At 38.6% G+C, this 27,759-nt stretch overlaps 1 protein-coding gene across 4 annotated transcripts in view; it reads right to left on the reverse strand.

The window, feature by feature from the left end:
• The window catches only part of CADM2 (cell adhesion molecule 2), a 655,431-nt gene extending 628,198 nt beyond the window's left edge, over positions 1–27,233 (reverse strand). For all 4 annotated transcript variants that reach the window (XM_040651269.2, XM_025144700.3, XM_015298395.4 and 1 more), the window contains exon 1: positions 26,759–27,233. In XM_040651269.2, the coding sequence (XP_040507203.1) occupies positions 26,759–26,819 (61 nt within the window). In that variant the 5' untranslated portion in view covers positions 26,820–27,233. The remainder of the gene's footprint in view (positions 1–26,758) is intronic.
• Between the last annotated feature and the right edge of the window lie 526 nt (positions 27,234–27,759).

The following is a 27,759-nucleotide window of genomic DNA, read 5'->3' on the forward strand; positions in this document are numbered from 1 at the left end:
GAAATCTGACAGAGCAGTTAAAGTATATTTTCAGGATGTAAGAACAAAACCATTTATTAGTCTGCCCTAAGTAATCAAAGTACTGAAAACTAAGTAAAACTGAACTGAAAAGTACTGAACTAAGTAAAATAAAGCAGTTTGAAGTATTATATAGCCAATTAGATATCAGAAACTTGAAAGGTCAATTGATAGATGCACTACTACAAAAATATTAATTTGGCAGAAGGAAGTACGCAGAGCCTAAATTTTCACTAATACCATCAACATGACCTTTTCTTTTGGAATGTTATAGTTTAAAACTTTTCCCCACCTTACTGAGGTGATAGCCTGCAAAGGGCAAATAAAGTTATTCATACAAGTCAAAGTTTGGTGAGACTTCAGTCAAAGTTATTATTTTTATATATTCTGTTCTAAGCTTGTTCAGATATAACAGTTTGTCTTTTTACCTTTCTAACTATTTCATAGAATCATACAATGGCCTGGGTTGAAAGGAACCATAATGATCATCTAGTTTCAACCCCCTTGCCACGGGCAGGATCGCCAATCACTAGACGACCAGGCTGCCTAGAGCCACATCCAGCCTGGCCTTGAATGCCTCCAGGGATGGGGCATCCACAGTCTCCTTGGGCAACTTCTTCCAGTGCATCACTACCCTCTGTGTGAACAACTTCCTCCTAATATCCAACCTAAACTTCCCCTGTCTCAGTTTAAAACCATTTCCCCTTGTCCCATCACTATCCACCCTCGTAAACAGTTGTACCCACCTCCTGTTTGTATGCTTTATGATATATATACATCATACTTCCATAAAAACAGACACAATGAGAAGACTCACTTGAATCCTTTCTGGAGAAGGAACAGTGGTGTTTTTTTTTTGTTGTTTGTTTGTTTGCTTGTTTGTTTTGTTTTTTTTTTTTTTTTTGCTTTATAACTCTCATTTTTAAAACTTGGTGGAAGGAGGAGAGAGAGAGAGATAGAAGCAGGTGACAACAGGAGCCTGCATGCTTCACCCAGACCCTTTGTTGGAAACTCCCCCTGACAGTTTAATGAAATTTAGGGCTCCTGAGTAGCAGAGAGCAAGTATGGTGTAGACACTTCAGCTCCTTGTGGAGCTGCCCCTAGGCAGAGAGGACAAGGCTGACTCTCACACATTATTTTCTTATTCCCCAGTATCCACTGTATTACAAAATCATCTACAATGCTGTAGAAGTCCACTCCTCACATGCAGCATCCTCCCAGTCTAATCACAGTCTCTGCTTTGAGCTACCATTAAATCACATAATAGACAGTTCCTATAACGTAAATAGAATATGCTATAGTCTGGGTATACCCAAGAGATGAGCCATAAAAGTTTGAGGCAGCTAAAAGACACAAAACAGCTAAAACATTTTGGATAAGCCAGAAGTGAGCTGCATCACAAAAGGATCTAGTGAGCTACTTCTCCTATTTTCTTGTAATGTATACTCATTAAGTATAAATGACAAAGTGCTTGTAAATTATGGAAAAGCCAACTACTGCTTCATTAAGTATGTCTATTTTAAAAGGAGAAATATTTTACAACTGAAAAAGCAAGGAGTCTCTGGGGAAGGAGCACAGGAAATTCTGCTACCAAGATCAGTACACGGTTACTTACCTAAGTAAGGTAAGCAAAAAAAAAACCAACAAAAACAGTTTCAGTTTTATTTTACTAAAATTATGGCTTCCCCTATACCTCAAGTACAAAAAAAAAAAAAAAAAAAAAAAAAAGACTATCTAATCCATTTTTGTTCTCAATAAACAGTTAAAACATCTTGCTAGCTACCCACAGTTTTATATATATTTACATATTATAGCCGGCACAGAACCAACTAGAAAAAAAAAAGATAATCCTTCTTCCTTCCCAAATACTCAACACTTCAAATAGTTAACAGCTGATGAAACAAAATTAAGCTGAAAATTTCTAGAAAGTCTAGAAATGCTTAAGTGGATAAATATGCCATTTATATTCAATTTTTTGTCTGTTAAGTGCTGATTTAGTTGTCAACATACGCTTAACCCAAGAAGTTTTAAACATTGTTCAAGTAAAAAAACAAACACTTATTACAGTCAAATATTACCAACAGAATCAAATACTGTAAGAAATATAACTATTCAAACATAAATAAAAGGTAGCGTCATGAACCTTGCTTATCTTAAAACCATGTGAGAATACACGTACAATAATAGAAAAGTCAACATGTCTGCATGCCAAATAGAGAATCTACCTTTTGAGAAAACCAAAATGACATTGGAGTAAAGGTCAAGGTTTTCATTTTACAAAATTTGACAAAGTATCGTGGATTATGGAGTTTTAAATTGAGCTGAGATTTCTTCACGTTGTTAATGGAATAAACCATTCAGATTATTAACTCAAACGATTGCTGTGACAGGAGTTTTTTGAATACTCATAGGTAAATAAATTTTAAATAAAAATGGAGACACAATTGGGAAAATCTGAGCTTGTTTCCCCTTCTTTTTCCATGGCAGACAATTAGGATAAAAAGGCCAGAAAAACACTTTTATTTTAGAAATAAATTACTTAATTAGTAATAGTACAATTAAACCAAGAGCAAAGTGTTAGAATTCTTAATCTGTGTTTTTAGCAAAAGACAGAAGGACAATAACCACCAAACCACAATAGCTAGGTGAAATGTATGTCTGACTTTACAGTAGCAAGAAGGCTATGAATTAAATCCATTATTCCTGATCTTTGTTGGATGTCTTACAAAATAAAGGTTTAAAGATGACTTCAGAACAACAAAGGTCTCAAAATCTTCTTTCATACATACACTAATATATTAAAAGAAAACAGTAGCATAAGTTTTTCAAAGTAATTTAACATTTTAAGTGAAAAAAGAGTGGGTTTCTTTCTTATTCATATATATTTGGCACACTGCCTTGATTAGTTAAGAAATTTGCAATGGCCACCAAACTTTTCATTATCCAAGCAAGGTGCAAACACATCAGAAAAACAAAATTCAGTAGTACATCCAGTTTGCTTTTTTTTTTTTCTTTTAGTATGTTGCATCAAAGCAACAAATGTAGAAATAATGGAAGAGCAGCATGCTTTAATGTAATTATTGTTTTAATAATTACTCAGTCATATATATCAACCTGCATATTAAACTACTACGGAATTTTTGCTACAATATATTTTTAAAAGTTTTTGGAAACAAAACAAACTATCTGACATCATCAAGCCTGCAAGTGTTGGCGCTGTAAATTATTCTAGGTAACAGAAGAGCCAAGATGGCTTAACATGTATGGCTGTCACAGAAATACCAAGATTATCTTGCTCCCAAGGTCAATACACAGGTTGATATAATTCCAGTTGGGTCATGAACTCTAAGCTCATGGATTGAACTTTCAGCAGTGCTGGGGTTATCTACTTATGTTACAACACCAATAAAGATGACAAACTCTACATTGTTTTATTTGATTCTTGTGCATAAATTCCTCGTTGAAGTGTTTTAATGGTGACAATCGTAATTGTATAAAAATACTTAACCTAAATAGGACAGATAGCTCTAAGAACACCATTTAATTGGCACCTTCTTTGAAGAGGCCTATGGCTACTGCTTTGTCATCCTGCTTGTCCATATTTCACAGACTCTTGAACCCTGATCACACACCGCTACAGCCTTCTTCCTGGCTTACTTGTGTCCAGTGTTGCTGCCATATCCTCTGCCTCTCAGTTTCTGTTTTTCTGTCCTGCAAGCACCATAGCAGTTCCTCATTCTCCCCTGTGGCTCCTCTCACTTCTTCCCAAAAGTGGTTGTGCCACCCCCTTCTTACATCCTGCTGCAGCTCCATCTGTATGGGCAAGGGCAGAACCAAAGGTATTTCCCAACTGAGCCACCCAGATGCCCCCAAAGACATGTCATGTTTCTCAGGGCTTCTAGGCACAACAAAAAGACAACAACAAAAACCCCTGTTGAGGCACGTGGCCAAATGCAAAAGCTGAGCAACACTGCATGCTCTATCGCTCCTGAAAAGCCTACTGGAAGAAAGCCTTTGAAGATTCTAACTAAAACTGCCATCCAACTGATCTATTGTTTTGAAAACATTTAGAGCATATCTAACAGCTTCAAATTGGAGAAAAATAACCAGCCTGGCAAAATCAAGTCATGAAAAAATCCAGTCACTTTCCCAAGCAAAAATGTTCAGAAATGCAGTAGGGTATGGTGATTTCTCTGCCAAAAGACAGTGTTAAAATAAACAATGATTCAAAGACTTTAATTTTTCAGCCTGTCTAATAATCATATATTTTAAAATTTATTTAATGTATGATTTTTATAGATACCTCTTCTGGCAAGCACAGAAAATACTCTTTTTATTTTAATATCATAGAATAGAATCATCTCGATTGGAAAAGACCACTAAGATCATTGAGTCCAACCACCAAACCATCCCCACTAACCATGCCCTTCACTGCTACATGGACACATTTCTTGAACACCTCCAGGGACAGTGACTCCACCACCTCCCTGGGCAGCCTGTGCCAATGCACTATCACTCAGTCTTTCTGAGAAGGAATTTTTTCCTAATATGCAATCTTAACCCTGTCTGGAACAACTTAGGGCCATTACCAATTATTATTATTATTATTATTATTATTATTATTATTATTACTACTTTCTAGCATGTTTTAACATTCAAGTGATTCTTTGAAAATGATCAGGTAGAAAGGGACCAGCTATCAGATCCTATTCTTCTTCCCTCAGTAAGGAAAGAAAAGATGGAAGGAAAGCTTCTCTAGCCATTGTCTTGGTGCTTACTGAATGAACATAATTTTAAATTGACTTGTAAAATATGAAGTTTTCTGAACACCAGATAATGACTAGATTTCATAATATAACACAATGGTTGTCTAACTTGCATTAAGCGAAAAGTGGTTTCTGATGAAACTCTTCAAAAGATTTGCTCTCATACACTCTGCAAAGAGAGCCTTTTAGAAGTTCAGCTAAACAAAGAAGTATCTAAACATTCAGGAACACCTATACGTAGAGTTAGAAAAGAAGCATAAGACTAAGTAATCAAGAATATGCTTATAAGACAGTGTATGTAAATACGCACACATTAATAGCACAAAATGCTCAAATCTCTACTTATACATCTATATGTTATACAAGAAATGTACATCAAAGTTATTTAAGTCCACTACCTGCTTTCTAAATAATACTTTTAAAGAGCATTATATTTCCCCACAAGTAAAAAGGGTATTAAGTTGAGATAAATCTTCCTTCTCACTATAAAAAAATAAAGAACAAGCATAATTTAATACAGACCAGACATTTCTAAGTAATTTTTTAGTGCAATTAGTTATAATATACACATAATCACAAATATTAATGCAATTTCAGTTACGAGAAACATTTACAATCATGGCCAAAAATTCATTTCAAAACTATATGCATAGATGATCAATACAATTTCTTCAAATGGATTTAATGCCAATATGAAAAACAGTTCCCAGGTGAAAATTGGCTTTAGTTTGAGTATTAACATTAACCAGTAATTTCTTAATGCCACTGTCAAGTAACTTAACATGCTATTCCAAAGTCATAAAGTTTCCTTCAAGTCTACAAACGTCGTATTAGACAATGTTAATCAAAGACAGAAAAAAATGCTTACAAACAGTTGAACACCAAAAATAAAATGCCATCTGTTTTATCTGCTCTGTGATTTTAGCCTACAGAAGAATTTTGGAAGACCCTTAGGAAAGCTTTCTTTTTAAATCCAGTCTCCACTGACAACTAGTTTTGGTCTGAAGATGAACCCTGCTAGAAGTTAATTCAAGAAAACATGGTATCAATATTAGGAATAATGAAGTCTGAAATAATTTAGTGACTTTTTTGCTACTAAGAATCAATTACATGTAATTATCTTAGATGTTATTTTATTGAGTAGCTAAGATAGAACACAGAATATAACCTTGAGTTGAAGAACCATAAAATATTTCATATTAAACAAGAGGATAAACAAAAACAAGACTAAAATAAAGCATTTTCATTTCAAAAGGATATGAGAAATTAAAGCATCTGCAGTGAGACCACTGAAATGTGAAAGTGATCAGTCTGAGTGACTTTTATGTGTGTGTGGAAAGAGAATCTTAATCCAAGTGATAAAACTCAAAAAACCTGTTCAAGAAACTTCTTACTTTACTGAATAGATAGATACTTCCAAAGAGTGTTCTGATCATTTTTCCCCTAATTCTGTTGAAAACAGAGACACTTAAAAAAGACATTGTAAAAAAAAAAAAAAAAAAAAAAAAAAAAGCAAGAGTGAATTCATGTTCCTTAAAAAAATAATAAAAAGAACTAACAAAGTAAAATCTTGCAAATATTTTTTTATTCATCAATCTTTCCATATTTCCAATATTTCCATATGCATAAGCTTTTTCATAATGCAAATGAACTTTTGTTTAAAAACTAAAGGAAAATTGACATTTTGCTTCAGAAGCTATGGAGTATTTTAAGTGTGATACTGAATAAATTTTAAAAATACGTATCTTAGTGTTCGTACCATAAAAACAAGACAGGAATGAGATACTCTCATATTGTCCCAAGACAACAAGTATTACCTACATCACAGAGAAAATAAATTTTACTAGCTTCTACTTATTCACAAGGAGGCCCATATTGGTCTTTGGACAAATTACATTTATCAGTCTCATACACAACGATTCCACTTAGTTAAGAGAGTACTGATGGCTAAGAGAAGGCACCCTACAAAAAAGGAAAAACACAATTTAATGTACAGAAAAAAAGAAATCATGACAAAGTACAGGAGTAATAAATCAGAAATTCTAGCTAGCCATCCTTTTCACATGCTATAGAGGCTTTCCTGTTTTAATCTGACTTTAAGACTTGAAAACAAAGAACACATGGAAAAGCCCATGACCAAGAAAAACATTCAAAATCACAAGCGTGAGCATCGAATGTAACACTGCTTGTAAATGAGAAATGCAGTAATTCAGCAGCAGCAGCTGACATTAAAATGAGAAAGGATTACTAACAAAAATTCCTAATCTTACTTAGAAATACATTCTTAGTTCATAGAAGGGACTATATTATGTGGCAGCTTAAAATAGCAGATTAGCATTGATGTATTAATATACTATACATAGAGTATACATACTGGTTCTGGCTGGGATGCTGTTAAGTTTCCCCACAGCAGCCCATGCAGTCCTGTATTTTTTTTGCACTTGAAGCTAGAACAGCACTGATATCACACCACTGTTTTGGGAATTGCTGAGCAGTGCTGGCACAGCACCAAGGCCGTTTCTCCAACCCTCCCTCATCATCAGAAGCCAGTAGGCAGAGGGTGGGTAAGGGGTGGGGAGGGGACAGGACACAGCCAGGTCAGCTGACCAGAACTAAGCAAAGGAATGCCCGTATGTTGCTGTGCTCAGCAACAAAAGCTAGGGCTGGAAGGAGGTTGGAGGGGAGAAGGAGAAATGAAATAATGAGAACTGCTCTCATTACCAAAGCATCTGTCTTCTGAGGAACTGCTACACATACTGAGTTCTCTGCTTCCCAAGAAGCAGCTGAGCATTGCTTGCTGATGGGAAGTACAAAACTTTCTCATTTTGCTTCCATGCAACCTTTGCTTCTCACTCCCTGCTTCCTCCCTCTGTGCTTTTGAGATCACAGAATCACAGACTTGCAGGAGCTGGAAGGGACCTCCAGAGATCATCAAGTCCAGCCCCCCTGCAAAGCAGGCCCCCTACAGCAGGCTGCACAAGTAGGTGTCCAGGCAGATCTTGAATATCTGCAGAGAAGAGAATCCACAACCTCACTGGGCAGCCTGTTCCAGTGTTCTGTCACCCTTACTGCAAAGAAGTCCCTTCACATATAGGTGTGAAACTTCCTATGCTTCAGTTTATGGCTATTGCTCCTTGTCCTGTCCCATGGACTGCTGAAAAGAGTTTGGCCATATCTCTTTGACTCCCACACTTAAGATACTTATATACATTAATAAGATCACCTCTGAGTCTTCTTTTCACAAGGCTGAACAGACCCAGATCACCCAGACCTTCCTCATAGGGGAGATGCTCCAGTCTCTTTATCATATTTGTGGCCCTCTGCTGGACTCTCTCCAGGAGATCCCTGTCTTTTTTGTACTAGGGAGCCAGAACTGGATACAGTACTCCAGGTAAGGCATGACAAGGGCAGAGTAGAGGGGGAGGATCATCTCCCTTAACCTGCTGCCCACTCTGCTTTTAATGCACCCCAGGATCCCACTAGCCTTCTTGGCCACCAGGGCACATTGCTGGCTCATTGCCAACCTGTTATCCATCAGGACCCTCAGGTCCTTCTCCGCAGAGCTCCTCTCCAGTAGGTCATGTCCCAACCTGTACTGATGATGAAATATATATATATATATATATTTTTTTTTCTCTCCCACCTCATTTTTCCCCAACCTCCTCCACTCCATCTGTAACAGTATAATGTGATAGAAAGCATAGCAATAATAGCAGGGTAGCAAAGTTTTTGGCTGCAGTAAATGAGGACGAGCCCAAATGCAGCAGTCATGGACACAGAAACAAGGAAAATTTGCTTACTTTTGGAAGGCCTCAGGTAGTCAGAGATCTCCACCAAGATACCCTCATCTCCACTGCCCACCCTTAAATGAGGTCTGAATCCTGGCTCCAACCCTTCTGATCACTCAGGTGCACTGCATGCACCTGAGCTCCCCTGGGTTGTCACTGCCTTCCAACCAAGTGACTGGTTGTGACTGGTTTAGGCTGTGACTTAGCATTTCCGCTACACCATCCTACTGAGAAGGCAGTAAGAGAGCAGCAGTGCGGTACTGAAAGAGCTACCCATCAGTGTTAAACCACAGCAGCATGGTCTGTTCAACCATGAATACTCACCCTCTCAACTGAGGCCAGTAAAGCAAACAATGATCAACACAGACAGTATGAGATACATATGGTATATAAAGCCTCCTCAAGTTGTTCTGATGTCAGAAGAAGGAAGAACCACATATAGAAACATGAAAATCATAATGATTATGGAGGTCTCATGGCAGGCAGGAGGAAGGGCAGGATGGCAGTGGCTAAGAAATTTGCACAGTTTTAAAAAAAATAATCAAATTAACTTGCTTATCCACAAAGAAGTTAAGAGAATTTAAGAACAATTACTAAGAGAATCCAAATAACTTGGTGGCATCTGAATAAATTTGGTCTTAAGTTTAAGCTTCTGTAAAATGGTGTCTTGCTCCAGTTTATAGGAGGAAGAGGAGGTTCTTTGATATATGTATACCCAGCATGAGATTAAGAAACAACGGTTCAAATGTTGGTCTGACTAGTTAATTACAAATCTTAATAAGGGAGATAAGAAAGGGGAGGACAGACGATTTAGAGTGATGGGGAAGAGAAGGAGGGCGATAGAAAAGATAGAAAGAGGCAAGAAATGTGTAAAGAGGGGATAGTCACCACCAGGATCCAGCAGCAGTTCCGTTGCACGACATTCCAACGGTCCAGGGCAAAAGCGCAGAGGAAGAGCAGCAGCAGCGTGGCCTGTCTTAGGCAGCGAGAAGGTGCAGGTACTGAGCAGGTCCAGGAATAAGTCCAGGCAGAAGCAGCAGATCTCCGGTAGCAGGTCCTGGAGAGTTCATCAGCATGCAGACCTTCTGTAGTGAGGGATCTGATGGCAGACACCTTCTTGGGGGGAGAGCAGCAACAGAGAGGCTGACCTTAGGCAGCAAGCAGGTAGAGCGCAGAGCAAGTCCAGGAGGGAGAGGCAGGTCGTGAGGCTTCTCATGTCAGAAACCTTCTTGTTCTTCTTCAGCATGCAGGTGAGGAATCTGTTGTCAGAAAACCTAACCTCATAGTTGTTTGTCCCTTTCTTATCCTTCTTCTTCTGCCAATGATGCAAAAGAACAATCTCTTACAAATGAACACCCTCCTACTGAACTTGTAGCAGTTCAATGGAGGTCTCAGAGAATGAGTAACAGTGTTACTCTCATGAAGAACTACTTACAAAAAGGTAGGGCTTCACTGATGTTTGTTTCTACTGAAAAGTCATCAAGGTGGTATCTCTTTGTTTCTACTGAACAAGAGAAGAATTCAAAGTGATATTAAAAACAACCTAAGGATTCATTTTTTTTTTTTTCACATGAAAAAATGAAGATGAATTAATGAACATTGAGGACTATAACCATTCTTAAAAAAAAAAAAAAAAAAAAAAAAAAAGCACCATACTTCTAGGCTGTGATGAAGTTTAATGAAAATGAGATTCTAATTTCCTAGGACATTGTTATACAATTCAGAAGTTGGAATTTATTAGAAACTGCATGTTTACAGGAACAAATAGAGTCCAAGTGATGAAAAAATTGAAGACTGACCTAAGATGTTTTTCTCTGCCTCTATGAATTTTGATATTCTGTATTAAACTACCTTTTCTACTCCTTTTTTACATTACTACAGTTTGCTATTTCTAAACTTTTCCAGTTAACTATCAGCAACGAAGTAGGTTCATAGACAGATGTATTGAGAAGGAGTACTAGTCATTTCTTTGACAGTTCTAGTGTTCCCCTAATTCTTTGAAGCCTGTTTGAAAAAGATCTGATGGATTAGTTTCTAGGGATAAATCATGGTGAGTCAACACCTGATGTGGGCATTCTTAGCTTCATTTTAAGGAGAAAAGAACACCTTTATCTCACAATGATAAGAGTAGCAGTGTTATGAAGGGATAGTCACGTCAAGCTTGACTAATCATATTCTGTTACTAGTTACTGACTCCCTAGGAGAGTCTGCAAGAAAGAAAAGGATCAGAGTTGGGATTTAATTTGAAGGCTCTTCCACATGACTACTGGTGTCATCTTACCCTTCTCCCCAGATACATACTCTATGCATACATGCACAGTATGGTCTGAAATCAGAAAGATTATTATCTTTAATATTAGCAAGGTGCATTCAGAAGACCTGGTTTGGTAACTGTTCTCATTAATTTTAAGGAAGCTGATAACATAAATGATTCACCCCGACAATTTAGCTTGTGTATTCAAATACATAATTATTCCTACCATAAAATTTTATTAGACACATTACCTTTTAACCCTGATAATATATGCTTGTAAAGAGCCTAGTGTTTTTGTTTTTTAAATAGAAGAATTAGTGCTTAACAAAAAAATCTGAAAATCTGAATGAAAGAAAAAAAAAATACTGACGCTTGTAATACTCAAATTCAATACAAAAGTAGACATCTCAAGTAATCTGGTATTGTAAATTTTAGGCTAGTTTGTGTAAAAAGAGGAGGTCATATTAACAGATATGTTTGTTACGATTTCAAACTTTTGGTTTGGGGTTAATAATCTCAAATTCTTGTCAAACAAGTAAAAAGTTTGAAAGTACATTTGACACGTTTAGTTCCATTTGCTCAGCTAGTCCTGGAGTTTAAAAAATTCACAGTTTTAACACAAATTAATTAATTCCCAGTGTTTAAAAAAAAAAGAGAGAGAGAGAGAGAAACAAATGGCTCCCTGCAAAGTTGCATATTAAAAAGAATGGCAAGTGGGCATCCACCCATCGCGTGTAAATTAATTATGACTCCCCAGTGAAGAGCAGCTGTTTCACAACAGTAGGACAAACGCTGCAACTCAATACAGCTTTTCACTTCCAACATTAAACAGATGACCCGCAATGACCTGTAACAGTATCACTCCAATGCTATCTAGTAACAAGTCTTTCATAAATAGTTTTGACATCGAGACTTAAAAGAATAGCACATGTTTTGAAAAGACATCTATGCACAGGGAGAAAATACAAATGTTTTCTTGAAAAGTTTTTATTTTTTACTTCCTGACCATGTTGCTCTCTTTAGTTTTGCCTATTCTTTCTCGGAAGATAACTCACGCACAGATACTTCATTAACTTTGAGTGCACTGCAAATCAAATGATGAAAAATACTGTTTATGTTAAATGTGCATATACATTAAATGCAGGCTATGGGTATAGTATAAATATATGATGTTTGTAGAACAGGAAAACAACCCAATTCTCTTCAAACTTCTGCATGTGAACAACATTGTGCATCAGTCACAATGGGTATTTCACTTGCAAGCTGACCTGTATCTCACCCTGAATTCTGAATTTCAATACTCCTCATTAGCAGTTTGTTATACCATAATATGATACGCCATGTTATAAATAGAAATTAAGACTGATGCCTAAATCTGATTTAGTACAGTCATATCATGATTTTTGATGCTAACAGTTCTTGCTGAGAATAAAGGGGCATGAACTAACAGAGTTAAATGTTCGTACTTGTAACAAGATTTAAGAGTGCAGAGAAAAGGATAACTGGCCAAGACATATCTCATACTGTTTCAATTTCCTGCATTTGTTTGTAGATCTCTCAGCCTCATAAACTAGATATAATATAACCTGATTAACTATTCTTAACATATACTTAATGTAGAATAGGAATAGGACACGCTTAACACAAGAATTAGAGCAGAATCAAGAACTTTTTTTTTTTTACTTCAAAATTTGTTTAATAGTAGCTTGCATGCACAAACCTCTAACACACACACACACACACACACACACACACACACACACACACAAAAAAAAAAAAAAAAAGTTTGCCAGCAGATCCAGCAACAAGACAAAACATGTAAATGGTCCAAGCTAGCTAACAGCTTGATATATTAAACTGCTTTAACTGCTTTACTGAGCACGTTTTAGTACTTGCACTGTCTCAACAGACAGTTGTTTTTTCAATTAGTTTGAATTTTCTTGAGGTCATCAGAAAAAAATAATCAGGAAGCATGTGCAAGTGCAAACTAAAAAACAGTATTACTAAATAAACACTCCATTCATTCTTGGATGAAGTTGATTATAACCAGATATAGAGAAAATTGTCCTGTTATATGCATGAGGTTTCTATTCAGGAATTACTTAAGACAATTTATGTGGTCGGCAAATTGAATAAATGCCAACACTGATCTCTTTTGTGACTGACTTTTCATATATTGTGACTGCACCTTGTAATTGTCAGATGCAGATTTACAGCACATACATATACTAAATCTACAACCCAAACTGTAATTGTAAATTGTATATGTAGACAACAGAATCAATTCCACTGCAGTAACAAAATCTTGATTCTGAGTATTGCTATCGATGCTTCCAAACTTCTCAATAAAAATTAGCTGAAGAATTGCAAATAATAGAAACTCCCCAAATAAAGAGTTATCACTTCTGATTCAGTTCAGACAGCAGATGAGTTGGTCTTACATATGCTTTGTCATGGCTTATTTTCATTGTTTTGGTTGTTTTTAATTTTGTGAGAAAGGTTTTATACACATTTACACTCAATAGGTGAGAAGACATGCAGAAAACAAAAATTTGTTTCCTGAATGTTTACAACATTCGTACAGTCAACTAAACAACAGAATTAAGTTCATCAAATAACACACAATATTTGCCATGTCTTCTTGATCATTTATTTTCAGTTTTGATGTAGACCAGTGTACACAAATATGATTTTACGTCTACAATTTCCATTTAATTCCCCTATGTTTGTGATGTTATGCACTGACAGATGCTTTCAAAAGGAATTAATCATGACAAACACTATAAAAAAAGAAATCTCAAAAAACATTTGTGCTCATTATCATAAGCTTGTGTAGCCTTAGAGCTCAATTTAATTAGAATTGATGAACCGTGGTTAAAAAAGCTAAATCCAAAAGTTCGGAGATCCCATTATCAGGAAAAGGAAGGGAAAAATACTCACTTTACCCTAAATATCGAATATTTCTTTTAAATTACAAATTGTGAAGAAAAAATTGTGGTTTTCCCCCTCAAGTTTAAGAGCATATTTAACCTTCCCATAAATGTATGTTAGATTTAAATCTGAATTCTGAAGAATGAGTTGTCTAAATTTGTACTGAAGAATTAAGCCAGTCTTATTCTACTGAAGTTATACTGAAGAGCTTTGCTTTAGCAACATTTGAGTGTAAGCAGTTATTTTAACTATAGCTACTTCAAAAAGTATGCAATATGTAAAAAAAAGTGAAGTTCTTTCCAAGTATCAAAAGAAATTACCTAAGAACTAAGTGGTGAAGCAACAGCAACAACGGTAAGCCTATTACTGTACCCTTCACATGTTCTTCCATAGCTAGAATGAAATTTCAGTGTTCACTGAGAACGAATTTTGTAAAAATTAGACATTAATGATCAGTGTTACCAGTGTTTCTTACTCAAATCCATAAAAGCAGAGGGAAAAAACAATCAAACAAAATTGATTCATTAATTACAAATAAAAGTTACCTAAATTTCACTAAATATTTCACTTCTCTCTCCATACTAATACTACTCAGAATGGAAGAGGAAGAAAAAAAAACAACCCACCCACCCTTGATTTTTTTTTTTTTAATGTATTCAGAAAGCAATTACGAGCTTTATTGGTACTATGTAGCCAATGATTCCCAAAACATACATAGAGACGATTATAAAAATTCAGTTGTATTGCTTATTTCCTTTGTTTTGAAATAATACTCATCTTCCTCCCCTCTTCAGATCTGAGGATCAGCTAACATCCATTTTTTCATAAATTATTTTGGAATGTTTTAGAAATCACATACTTTTAGAGCAAAAAATTAAAAAAAAAAGAATTAAATCAGATTCTTAAATACCATCTGCAGCTTAGAAGAATCTCTCAGTAACGCAAGCAGTGCTGACCCTAACACCTCCCTTCTTCACATGATCATAATTAGATGTCTAGGAAGGAGTGGGCTGGCATAGAAAGACTCAGAAGTGGTCCTTTGCTTATTCACAGCACAGACCTAGAAGGTAGCATTTAGAATGATCATTTTATTTGTTTTGAATTATAAGAATTGAAAAGCAGTAACTGTTTGTAATAAATTCTCTCTCCAGCCAAATGCTTCCTTAGGAAGACGATTGCATATAGGAGGACTTGATTGAGGAATCCAAGACTTTCTTGAGAAAGGGGAAAATGCTGAAAAAATGCAGTACTTCAGTTGTTCACGAACATTCAGCTAACAAGCTGAATTGAAGGCTTCTACTAAGAATGTGTGTTCAGAAATCTTCTGTACCCTTGTACCCAGGTGCAGTTAGCAACACAATCCATTAAAGCATCCCTTTTAAACATAGTCTGCTAACTCATGCAAACTGACCCACTGTCTGATATACGACTCTCAAAGAGGAAAACACAAAGCAACAATTTTATGACAGCAGTGAGTTCTCATTAATAGCTTTTAAATGGTACACACTAAAACGTTTGTACAAAGACTATTAATACATACAGTACAGTACTCAAATGTGGCTTCTGTTTGAATGCCAAGAATACATGCGTATCATGAATAATCAGAAAAACTTTAATTATTTACTTTTGCAAATGAGAGTTGTTTTGAATTCCTTTCCAGTTTCCAGAAATACATTAAAAGTGCCTTTTGGTACCCTTCAAATAGTAGCACAATAACTACACTGTGACAGTGAAATCTTAAAACAAAACAACAACAACAACAACAACAAAACATAAAAAGGATTGTTGGTTTTAACCTCACTACGTATTTATCTTTAATAATATGGTTATTACTTATATATTACTCTATCTCTCATCTGAGAAAATGCATTTCATGCTTTTTCCTGAATTATCAGAAACTACATACCAAACTTTGTTTCTAACTCTTTTTTTCACAAGGAATAGGGGAGACAAACTGTAAGAAAGTGTTCTCACACTCCCCTATTTGGCTACAGCTTATTTTTTGATTAAACAATTACCTACTTAGAGCAAACACTTCTGTAAGTTTGACCTAACTAGAATGCTTTTTCATTGCTTTCAGTAGAGAGGCTCATTTTCCTCTTATTTCTTTCTTCTCTCTGATCTTCCAAGATTCCTGCCTAAAGAGTGGTCAGTGCGAGCACTCTACTGAAGCATTACATGCTAAAGTCTGATTCCAATTATAGATTTATAATTCTACTGCAACAATGAAACACCAAATCTATCCTAGACCACAAGCAGTTCACTATAGTCTTAGCCTCACTAGTTGCTAATACAGCAATAATGGCAATCAGACAATACAGTGATTAAAACTTTATACAGTTTTGTAAATTGAGGAAAGTTTAATAAATCATTTTTTCCTGCTTAATTTACTGTTTAATATACTGCTGTTACAAGGCTACAGTAAATTTATTCCAGCTATTATTGATAACCTCACTGTGCTGTTAGCAAATTAGTCCCAGAAACATTTAGAAACTAACAACAAAAGAAGATGCAAAAGCTCAGTGCTAGGAATAAAAAGTTAGGTTATATTTCAGTAATCATACATCTAAACATGCTAAGCTGGTCTTATCAAATAAGCTCAAATATATGGCCACGTCACGAGTCAAAAAAATTGTTAGAATTCGCTGTATCATTCAAACTGATGAACAAAATAAAAGGAAGTATGTCAACATGCAGAATTAAAAGTTATTCTACATACACTAGACAGCCCTGTATTATGCAGTTATTGAGTCTCATGGTAGCATTCTCAATGAGATCAGAAATAGTGACTTATTTAGCTACTTAAGAGCTAAATTTATTCTTAGTAAAGTAGTAGCCTGATGTTCTGAGTCCATACTTAAGAACGCAGCTAAGCCACAAAGATGAAAGAACAGCACCACCTAGTTCTCTATTTAAAAGTTTACAAATATTAACATCCATTGATTTCTTTTTATAATCTATTTTTGCATGTGTGTATCATGTAACAAAATCTATCTCATTTCTATAAAAAACAGTACTAACAAGTTTGTCAGGAGTTATTAAACCATTTGATGAAGATACTTTACGAAAAAAACTTGTTTATGCAAGAATTCTGGAGAACTGTAATAAAACAAACGTTGTACAGAAGCATCATAAATACAAAACAGATTGTTCATCTTTCCCCAACATTCTTTGTGAGATGATTTCTCCAACTTAACTAAAATATTGCATGTGTACTGATTCCACCATACAGTTGCTTGATATTTTGGAGAATGTACATGTGTGTTCCAGATGCAAAAGTATGTTTATGATACAGACATCATAAGAGCCTTAGTAGCATTCACAAAATAATTTTAGTTAATGCAAGTTGTTTCACATTTAGCTTTCTATTCTGCAACTTAAGCACCTGGACTGAAAGTTTCCATGTGACAAATTTCCCTGATAGAGAATTACAGATGTGCATTTGAACAACCTGAAAGTGTAACATTACACAACAGCTGTGCCTAAGGAGCTGCTTACTAATATTCACTACTAACTACTAGCATTGCCAACAGTCACCTTAGCCAGTGCTTACTAATTTATCTGCCTTTATTTCCACTTGAATGCACAACTATACAAGCAGAATAGTTTTTCTAAACATGCTTTCTAATATCTCACTCACTTTAACAGGGCATAAAAGCACTCGTATTTCTGAAAACTTTCTCTTCTGACACTAACAAATCTGATTTCTTATACATTACACCAGATATTTTCTCTTACGCACTAAGCTGAAACAAAGCACAAGTGGCACTGAAATTCTGACTATCCTGGATAGTAATACATTTTATATTGTGATGGCATGTCTTGTAACATTATAAAGAAAATGGATTTAAGTGAACCTACAAAAAAAAGTTTCATCTGCATTTTGAAACAATACGTGCAAATCAAATAATTGATTTATCTAACTTGAATCAGTGAAAATGGAAGGAAGCTATATGGAAATGACCCCACACAATACTTCAGCATAATGATATGAATGTGCATCTAAATTCCTGTTTTTCATAGCATGCCTTAAAATATTTTCACTTCTCAAGTTTAACATTTCCTAATGAATGCCTGGAGGACATCTCACATTTTATAGCTTTGGTGCAAGTTTGACACATTAATTTAAACAAATTATACAGGATCCAAATTTGAAGCCTTTATTCTCAAAAACTTAGAAGGGAAATACCTTGACACAAACAGACTCAGGTTATTGTTGTTTCTGCATTTCAAGTCTCACAGTGGCAAACTGAAGAAGTAAAGTTCAGTTCTGTTGACAAGCACCCTAGGTAGACAAGGCCTTGGAGAAATTCCTCTGTATCTACTCGAGACCACTGATCTATCACCAGAAAGCCACCTACTTTGAAATTTCCTTCTAAAGGAAACTGTTGTACGAGTTGTTCAAGAGTTTTTAAAAGATCAATTAAACGAAAAAAAAAAAGTGCAATATTAACTATCCAATAAACAGAAAATTTGAATTTCCTCACTTCAAGTGATACGGTCTAGTAGATTCTGTTTCTCTGATGCAATTTACAGGCTACTTCAGTTTGCAAAAGGCATAAACTAGCTTCCATTAAACGCATCTGCTCTTCCCAACAGTGCAATACAAATATTAAAAAAGAATAGCCTGTATAAAAAGAGTTGAATTGTTTTCTTTACCCAGATTTCTTGTAATTCCATTTTGCTTCAGCTTAAGAAAAAGCTGGTTTTGTAAATCACAAAGTATCACTTGCTCTTCAAGCAGACATCTTCAAGCATAAACAAATGTATGTAAAATCTGGTGGTGTTCTTTTTCTTACAATCCAAAGAAAGTTTGGGAAATTCTACAAATACATTGTTTTAAGTGAATAAGTTCTTACATATTTTGTCTAAGCAATTCTTGAGGGTGGTCATTTAAAAATAATCTTATATTCCAAGCTATTTTGAAGTTATGTTATTCTTCCATGTAAAATGTAAGAGAACATCCCATAAATACTCTGTGAAACATTGAGAACTTTATCTAGTATAAATAAAAATTTAAAAAAACACAAAGGTTCCATATATTTCTATGGATTATGTGCCTTCACTTTCACAACCAAAATTCACTATTAGGAATTCAGCAAAACAGTAGTGACTTAAAATTTGCAAAGCAGAGATGACCTAGGAAGCAGACAACATTGCATTTTCCCAGCTGATTCAATTCTAAAAACTCAGGCATTTGACGAGGAAAATGCTGAAATGATGCAAGATGAGTTCGAATTTTAAGGGACTGAATGAGGCTTATTCATGCTAAAAATGCCATACATTTTGTGTTTCACATGCTAAAAAGCAGCATTAACCAGAAGCTTATAAACAGACTTCACACTTTGTGGAGAAATATGCCAAAAACATGGCCAAAAAAAAAAAAAAAGAGAGAGAGATAAAACAAAAGAAAAAAACCCCGATAGGCCAAGGCAAATGTTCTAAAAAAGCTGGGCAAATAGTTGAGGTGTTGGCCCATGTTTAATAGTAGCAAATACACTGCTTGTGTTCAAATACAGATCACCTTGATTATGTTTAAAAAAGCAGTGGTCACAATACATCATTAAGCAGTAGTATGTTAGATTTCAGACTCGGCCTTTGTCTTTAAGGAAAGCACAGCCTCTGAAACTAATTCACTAGTCATCTGTTTTTGTAGCAGAAAATGAGACACACTCACTGTCTTTCAATATGCAACATCCAAGTGGTTTTCAAATTGGATGTTTAAATTCTGAAAAAACACCTCTCCATTAGGTGGGTTCCTAATATAAATATATATTAGATATATATATCTGTATATACGTATGTATATATCCATGACAGATCATAAAAATAGCATAATATACAGATATATATATACGTACACAGATATATATACATATTTCTGTATATCTGTATATTATGCTATTTTTATGATCTGTCATGGATTTGAGATACTCAGCATTAGTTCTTGAGATTAGTAAGCAGTTTAAGCAAGTAATCTGTAGCCACTGCATTTATTTTTCAATTTGCAACCACCTGCTGTTCTGCATTTCTCTATATTTAAAAATGTAAAAAAATATTTCTGATGATGACCTGGAGTGCAACTAAGTGTTTTCACATACCAAACAAAATTTTACTTTTCATGTATAAAACATGCAATCCAATGGAGACTTCTTCACTGTTCTTGAATTTATATCCATTAATACATATCAATGAAGCACCAACTAGCATGTCAAAATTTAAACTTCATATATAATGAGTACTAACAGGGGAAAAAAAAAAAAAAACACCTTTATATGCAATAAATATAAAATGGGTTTGGCAGAGAAATGCTTTTGGTGTAGTCTTCCAATTAAAACAAGTTTTAATATTAAATTCTGATTTGATTTTGTCTGTATCATCTCATTGCTTTTTGCTTGATATTTTATTGCAGAAAAATATTAAGTACATACCATTTTTGTATTGGAAATCAACAAATTATTTCAGTAGCAAATTCAATGATCTTAAACCCTACATAATGCTAAAAAATACTGCTTCTGCATTAACTAGTATGACTTTCCTCCTTGTTTAGGACTAACCAGAAGAGCTTTCCTCCCATATAGCATAGCAGGAATAAAAGCAGGTCAAGTTACACTGATAATCCAGCAGATGTAGGTCAGTTTGGGATAAATATCTAAGTAAATGGAAAATACCAAAATGCCTACTACAACTGCTGCTGTGAAGTAGTTTGGTCTTATTCTCTTCAGAGCTGTCAGTCACAGTTGTGGAGTTTCCAGTGTTGAACTTTGAAAAGTCAGAGTTTGTAAGACTTAGACAGATGGATCAGTATAGCTGTGTTGGCCTATTCAGCTTCTGCCAGGAGAAGCGGAAATAATGCGATGTCTTATATACTGATGATATGCAGTAAGGCATAAATGTGCTCCTATATGTGGCCATAAATCCTTTTTGCATTTAATAGTATACCCAGATTACCTTAGTTAAGATTTGGCAATGAAATTACTATGACAATTAAAATCATCACTTGTTTAATATTGTAACATGTAAGAAACTCAAAATATGATCAAAATATTTTCAGCTCTAGCACAGGAAGAACAGCCTCTCTTGCATCATCCTTCCTACCCAAAGACAAGTAGTCAACAAATTGTTTACAGAAGGATAACAATAGAGAGAACATTAAAGCTAAGCAGACAACCACTATATGGCACATAATGATATGCACTGCTTCAGAAACAATCTAAACAAGTCTAACTCCATTCACATCACAAAGAATAAGCTGGTGAGGAATTCAGTAACATATACATTTATTTAAAGCTTTGTTCTCATAGATATTTAGAGGTGCATACACACATGCAAACCTTTTGCTCTGAAATTCAAACTGAGAAAGACAGACTATATGTACGATTTATTTTTCTAAAATTGAAGAGCAGCTGTCTATGGACAGTTAATGTTCCTTAATAGCTATGTAAGAAGAATAGAGAATGCTAAAATGAGTATTATGAAGTAGAAAAAACGCTAAAGTAATTTACGAATTCATAGTAAAATAGAATTGTATTAACACTGATGTGTTGCTACTTGAAACTTGAAAGTTATAAGCATTCACATTCTCTGAGATTCATTTGATTAGACTGAAAAGTAGCATATACAATTCAACTCCTATTTAGGAAGAAATGGTCCTTACTCAAAAATCTTCTATTTGTCAGACACTAAAAATATTCCCAAACATAGCTTATGTAGAACCTAAGATCTCTGTTTTACATATAATAGGATGGCAAAGGATGCAAGTATGATTTTATTTTACACAGTTACAGAAGTCAGAGAAAGGAGGACAGGTAGACATGGTTAAATGAGCAAACAGGGAGTCTTCCACTTCATCTACTATAAAAATAACTACCTACATTCTTTACCAAATATTTTTTACCTGTTTCAAATTCTCCATGTTAGGAAGTCCTACACGCTAAATTTTTATTGGTAAAACAGCATTGCAAGATGTAATACACAACCTCCAATGTTAGCACTCTGTTCTGTTATTAAAATAAATGTTCTCTGCCTCTTTCTCTACCACCTTAAAATGCTGTGAGGACAGTCTGCTCAGTTCAGCTGTATAAACCATCCATTCTGAACTTACTGTGCATTAAAATAAGATAAATTGTATGCATTTGGACCTTTTTATTTTGATGTATAAAAATGAAAGGATAAAAACCCTGAAACAGTTTCAGAGGAAAAAAAAAAAAAAAGGAGAGAGAGAGAGCTTTAAGAAATCTCACAAAGACACCCACATACATTTTTCAAAAAATTATTTTCAAAATATTTTCAATGTTTTCATTATGTAAAAAGATTGTTCAAGAGCAGATTGCAGAGAAAAACCATCATTTTTACAAGCTATTCCTTGTCACTTTTTCTTTCTTCCTTTCAAACATACCTCAAGAATTCCTTGGAAAGAAGAGATATGCTCATTAAGCTCGTACTTAATATTGACTCAATCCCAAAGGACACACAAACTAAACTACTAAACTATGTCTAATAGTTTTACCGTTCCACATTTGTTTTGGAACATGTATTTTATAAAGCATGTCAGTAGCATTCTCTCTGGAGAGGACTCTCCATTCTTTAGAAAATCTCTAACAGAATTAGCCTGTTGTCAGGTTTCTCTTTTAAAACAAAATGGAAGCATTTCTTCTATCTCTTTGAGAAGGAATTAAGAGGACCATTAGAGCACCTTCTCTTTCTACTTTATAAATGTTAGTTGGAGAGGGAATCATTCTTCTAACAGTCAACTACATTCTGGTTACACTTATATTCTCTAGGCAACTACCTGATGTCCATCAGTGTTGACCACATAGATAATGGTTATAGTTTCTTCACCAACATTCGTGATGCATAAGTGGAAAAAACCTCAAAATCCAACTTTGACTTTCCATAGCAATATTGAAAGACTAATCATTTAGTGGAAAGATTAAATGCAACCACATTCAAGACTTGTTTTGTAACGTAAAGCTAAAATACAAGAACCAGGGCTTCTATAAACTGTAGCCTGGAGACATTTACAGTACATAGTCATAGAATTAAAACTGACAAGTAAATTTAAAAGCAGAGGGACACTAATGTCTTACTTTTTTAATTTTATTTTATTTTTTTTTTAAGAAGGGACTAACAATAAAGTTGACATGAAAAAAAAGTATTTGTTACAAAGGAAGCGTTTCTCCTTATTAGCATTTTTGTGGAACTACTGCTTACTGGTGTATAGAAACTTGATAAATTCCATGAGTGTGAGGGATCTTTATTTATTTATTCATTGGGGAAGTTCCATGATGTCATAAACAGGAGTTTTGAGTGATTAGTTACTTGATGTTCTAAAACTGTTCAGCAAGGCTATATGATGACCAGTAATAAAACATATGACGAATGAGAAATAATTAATAACTAGACAACTAATAAGCCTGTCTAGCTTTGTTTAGACTGACCTAAGCCATATAAAGACGGCCATAATCAAGTCAAGGCATACATTTTATGCTTCAACTTGTGGGTAAAATATTCTAACTACAGATTGTATCAACCTCCTCCAAAGCCATTGTCTTCTATTCTCCAACTGTCTACTTCTCCACAGAATGTACTAACTACAATATGTTTTTCACTTGCTATTACCATATTAGCACTATAACATTAATTTGTCAACACAACACCTTTGCTTACAAGATTGGGCATTACTGCCAAGATTTTGCTAACAGAAATCTGAGTGAAAATTCAAAACAGATAGTAACTATGCAAGCTATGGAGTGATGCATAAAAGCACTGCCTTCAGTCAGCTCAGTTGATCACAGAAGTAGCCATTTGCATATCCACTTCTTTTTCCTATTTGTAATGGATCTAGGCTTATGAGCAAAGTCTTATCCATGAGCAATTATGTCCTTACTGATTTCTCACATCAGTGATCACAGTTTCAGACAAATTAAAGTGTCCCTACATTATTTTCACTAGTAAACAAGTTGCAAGTATTTAAAGTGCCTGAAGAAACCATATTGAAAAGACTTGTCTGGTGATAGCTGAGAACTGAAAGTATATCATTTGCTACCACATATGACACTATCCAGCATCCTTTGAGAAGCAGAACACATGAAGGCATTAGATGCCATTTGCATTATCTCACAGCAGGGGGCTACAGCAGCTACAATTCCAGGATAATTTTAACCCATATCTGTACAACAGGAATTCTACAAAACTATCTTTAATATTACAGTTTCTCATGTGATAACTCTTTAAAATAAATAGCTTCAATTTCAGGTTGTGTAAATTGTTTAAGATGATGTACAGAAGTTATTCAAAATACATGTCATCTTTCTACTGTTAAATTTTGTATAAACCAGGCTAAATTCATGAAGTGAGGGAAAAAAAGCGAAACAAAAAAAAAATGCAAGTACAAGCTGCTAACATACATAACAGTTAAACCTCTTGGGACACAATTTAGATACTTCGGAATCATTAACAGCACACAAGGTAAGGACAACGGCAGCCAGAGATCCTACTATTTTCACAGTAAATGCTGGATAGGGCAGAGCAGACTAATATCATACCCGAACTCAGCTGACAAGCCACTTCTCAGCTCAACATGTTATTACTCCCCCTTCCACCTCCACTGCTCCCCTCTCACAGCAAGCAGTTGACACTGGGCTCTTTTACTTCTTGTTTGCCTCCGTTCTGAAGGGACTGCTTGCTGTTAATGCTATTCCATGCACAAGCTGAGAGGCATTATTCTATGTCCTCTTCCCTCAGCTGAGGCTTCATCAACACTCGGGGCAGATTCCTTAAGCCAGGCTCTTAACAGACATAACCAAAAAAGGGCACACTTCCATACAGGACATGTTAGCTCAATTCTGTCACCTTCTCTTTAAACTAAATTAGTGAAACTGAAGCTAACAGGAGCCATCCTCAGTCACAGTCCAGAAGCACTCCGAATCCTCAGAACAACAATCTCATTCATGTACAGAGATGACGGAAAATCTGTGTATCCCACAGACCACAGACAGAAACAGAAGAATCTAACAAATCCGCTGAGCCACTTCACAAGGCAGTTTGGGGAAGTGCACCAAGCCAGCAGGAAAAACTACTTTTAAATGCATGTATAAAAATGCCAACAAGAAATGTGTCCAGTACAGGAACCATGGCTGGCTGTGCCAAAACAAATGGCACTGTTTATGAAGCAGCACTACAAGGTGGACCACAGGAATTTTCAGTGAGACATAGCAGCTATTCAGGGCAGATTTCCCTTAGAAAATATTTGCATGTTTTCTTCCCCTTCGAAGGAGGATGCAGGAAAGGATGGCAGAAATTATCTCCTCTCGCTCTGGTCCGCGGGTGACAGGTTTCTTATATCCCTGTTCTATTCAGTGTCCAGTAAAACAGCACCCGAAAAGTGCTCTGCTCAAGTGTGGTATAGGGACTGTTCGAGTACTCCTGAGGGCAGTTTTAATCAGGAGCTGAAAAAATACTTGTGTGACAAATTGAGAAGGGGCAGGCATTTCGTGCAAGGCAGAGAGCAAGCTGAGCAGCACGTGAGGTGCGGCCTGCCCCTGTCTGCAAGGACGGGCCGAGTCTGGTGATTTCCACAGGGCCAGATCTGCATTGTATCCTTTTCCTTGCAACGTTTCTTTACCTGATGCGGTTCACAGAGTTACATTCCGCCTGGCACGCGCCCTAACCCATCGTCAAAGGCAGCACTGTTTTAATCACTGGTTTACTCTTAAGAATGCGATGCGCAGAACGCGGCTGACAGCATCTTCACAGAGATCAAACCCTCCTCCTCCAACGGCAGCCCCGGTTCTATTGGTGACACGAAGCCCCCCTCCCCGGCGGGGCCATGAATCGACAATTCACGGGGAGATGCGAGAGGCAGAGAGCAGAGCGGCCAGCCTCCAGGTGCAGCCCCGGCACATGCCCCAATAAATCACCCGGTACAGCACCGGCACAGCGGCTCCGCGTGCGGTGACGCACGCCGGTGAGGCGCACCGAAGCCCTGCCCCGAGAAGCCGCGCTGACAGCCACCCGGCGCGCTGCCCCGTCCCCTCCGCGCTCCCGCACAGCCAACTTCCCCGTGAGGCGACGCTGCCTCCCGGTCCGCTGCAGGCGCAGCTCTCCTGAACCCTCCGGAGCCCGCCCGACACATGACGCAGCCGAGGGAAGCGTAAAATTTATTGAACTTGACACGGCGCGGCGTGACATAGACGAGGGGAGAGAAAATCCCCGCAAGGTCACTTTGCTACCTCGCTCCTCCCGGAACCCCCGCGGGGAGGCAGGTCGCCCCCGTACCCCTCCCGCCCGCCGGTCGCCGTGCGGCGGCTCGGTGACCCCGCGCACCCCCGCCAGAGGCCGCCGGGCTGCGGCGTCGCGGCCGCTGCCGCCTCCCCCGACCCCCGCGCTCCCGACCGCTACCGCCCCCCGCCCGCGCTCCGCCCCGCCCCGCGGGGTGGGGGGGAGAGGGGGCTGCCCGCGCTCCCCCGCAGCCGGGGAGGGCTGTAAGCGGCGGTGCTCGGCGGGTCCCTCTCCGCCGCGGTTGTTCCGTGTCACTTGGAAGGAGAGCGTATTCATTAAGAGGAGCGGCGCGGCGCGGTGCGGGGGGGAAGAGGAGGGACGCGGAATACACCGAGTCGGCAGCGGGGCGTCGGGGAGATGCCGCCTCACTTCGGCAGCGCCTCACGTATGGGCTCCATACGTCCATCTCGACGCGCGGCGCGGCGCGGCGCCCCTTCCCCCGCGCGAGCCGTGCCCGCGGCCCGCACCTCCCCGGGATGCCGCCCGTCGCCGCCGCGCTCGCACTTCAGGGGCACGCGGGGAGCGGGGAAGAAGCGGCGGGGTGGGAAGGGTTAATAGCGGGGCTGGAGAGAGCGGCGGGGGCCGGGGGGCGAGCGCCGGGGCGGGCGGGGGGACGCGAGGCGAGCAGGGTCAGGAGCGGGGCGGGTGGGCAGCGGGGCCGCGGCGATGGACCCCCCCCCCCCCCCGGTCCCTCCCGCGGAGGAGGGGGCAGACGGTACCTTGTATGAGGATCCCGCAGAGGCTGTAGAAGCGCAGGAGCGCGCCGGGCTTCAGCCGCATGCTGGGGGCTCCCCTCGGGCTGGGTGGGCGCCAGGCACGCAGATCCGCAGCCTCCCGCCGCTCCGCTCTCCGGGCGCTTCCTTCCCCCCGCAGGAGCCGCCGCCGCCGCCTCCGCCGCAGTGTCTCCCTCGCTGTATCCAGTGGGGTGAGGAGGAGGAGGAGGAGGAGGAGGAGGAGGAGGACCAGGGTCGCGGGGGTGGACTGGGGAGGGAGGAGGGGGGGAGCGGCGCTCTCCGCCGCTGCCGAGCAGGTTTCCCCCGCGGAGCGGTACCGGCTGCCCCCGGTGGCTTCGCTCGCACCCAGCACCGTGCCTGCCCTCCGCTCCGCTCGTCTGTCCCGTCCCGTCTCGTCCCGCTGCCGGCGGGTGCTGCGGCGAGGCTGCTCCGCTCCCAGCCGCTTCCCGGCTCGAGACACAAGGGCAATCTCCGCTTGCGAGGCTCCCCTGGCCTCGCCCCGCCCCCGCCTCTGGCCCCGCCCCCTTTCGGCAGGAGCCCCCGCCTCCTCGCGCCACACCCCGGCCCACTCTCAGCCTCGGGCCCGCCTCCGCTGCGGCCTTGGCCGCGCCCCCGTCTGCACGGCACGCCCCTCGGCCTGCGGACCGCCCCCTCAGGTGGGCACGTGAGTGGCAGCGGCGGCTTTCCAATGAGAAGTCGCCCGCTTCGCCCGGACCGCCAATGAGGCTGTGCCAGGGGAAGAGCGAGACGTCGGGTTACAAAACAAACGAGCGCATCTCGGAGGCTCCAGCCGCGAGCCAGGCGCCAGCATCTCCCTCCCTACCCCGCTGAGTGGCGGACAGCTCGGGCCAACCGCGGGCGGCCCCGGCTCCGCGGCGGCTCTCCAGCCAATGGGCGGTGAGCAGCGGCGGGAAGGCGGGGTCGGGCGGCGGGGCGCTGTCCAGACCTGGTCCTGAAGCGGCGGCCCGCAGCTCACGAGGCACCGC

This window comes from Gallus gallus, chromosome 1, assembly GCF_016699485.2.
Source record: "Gallus gallus isolate bGalGal1 chromosome 1, bGalGal1.mat.broiler.GRCg7b, whole genome shotgun sequence".
Classification (NCBI taxonomy): Eukaryota; Metazoa; Chordata; class Aves; order Galliformes; family Phasianidae; genus Gallus; species Gallus gallus.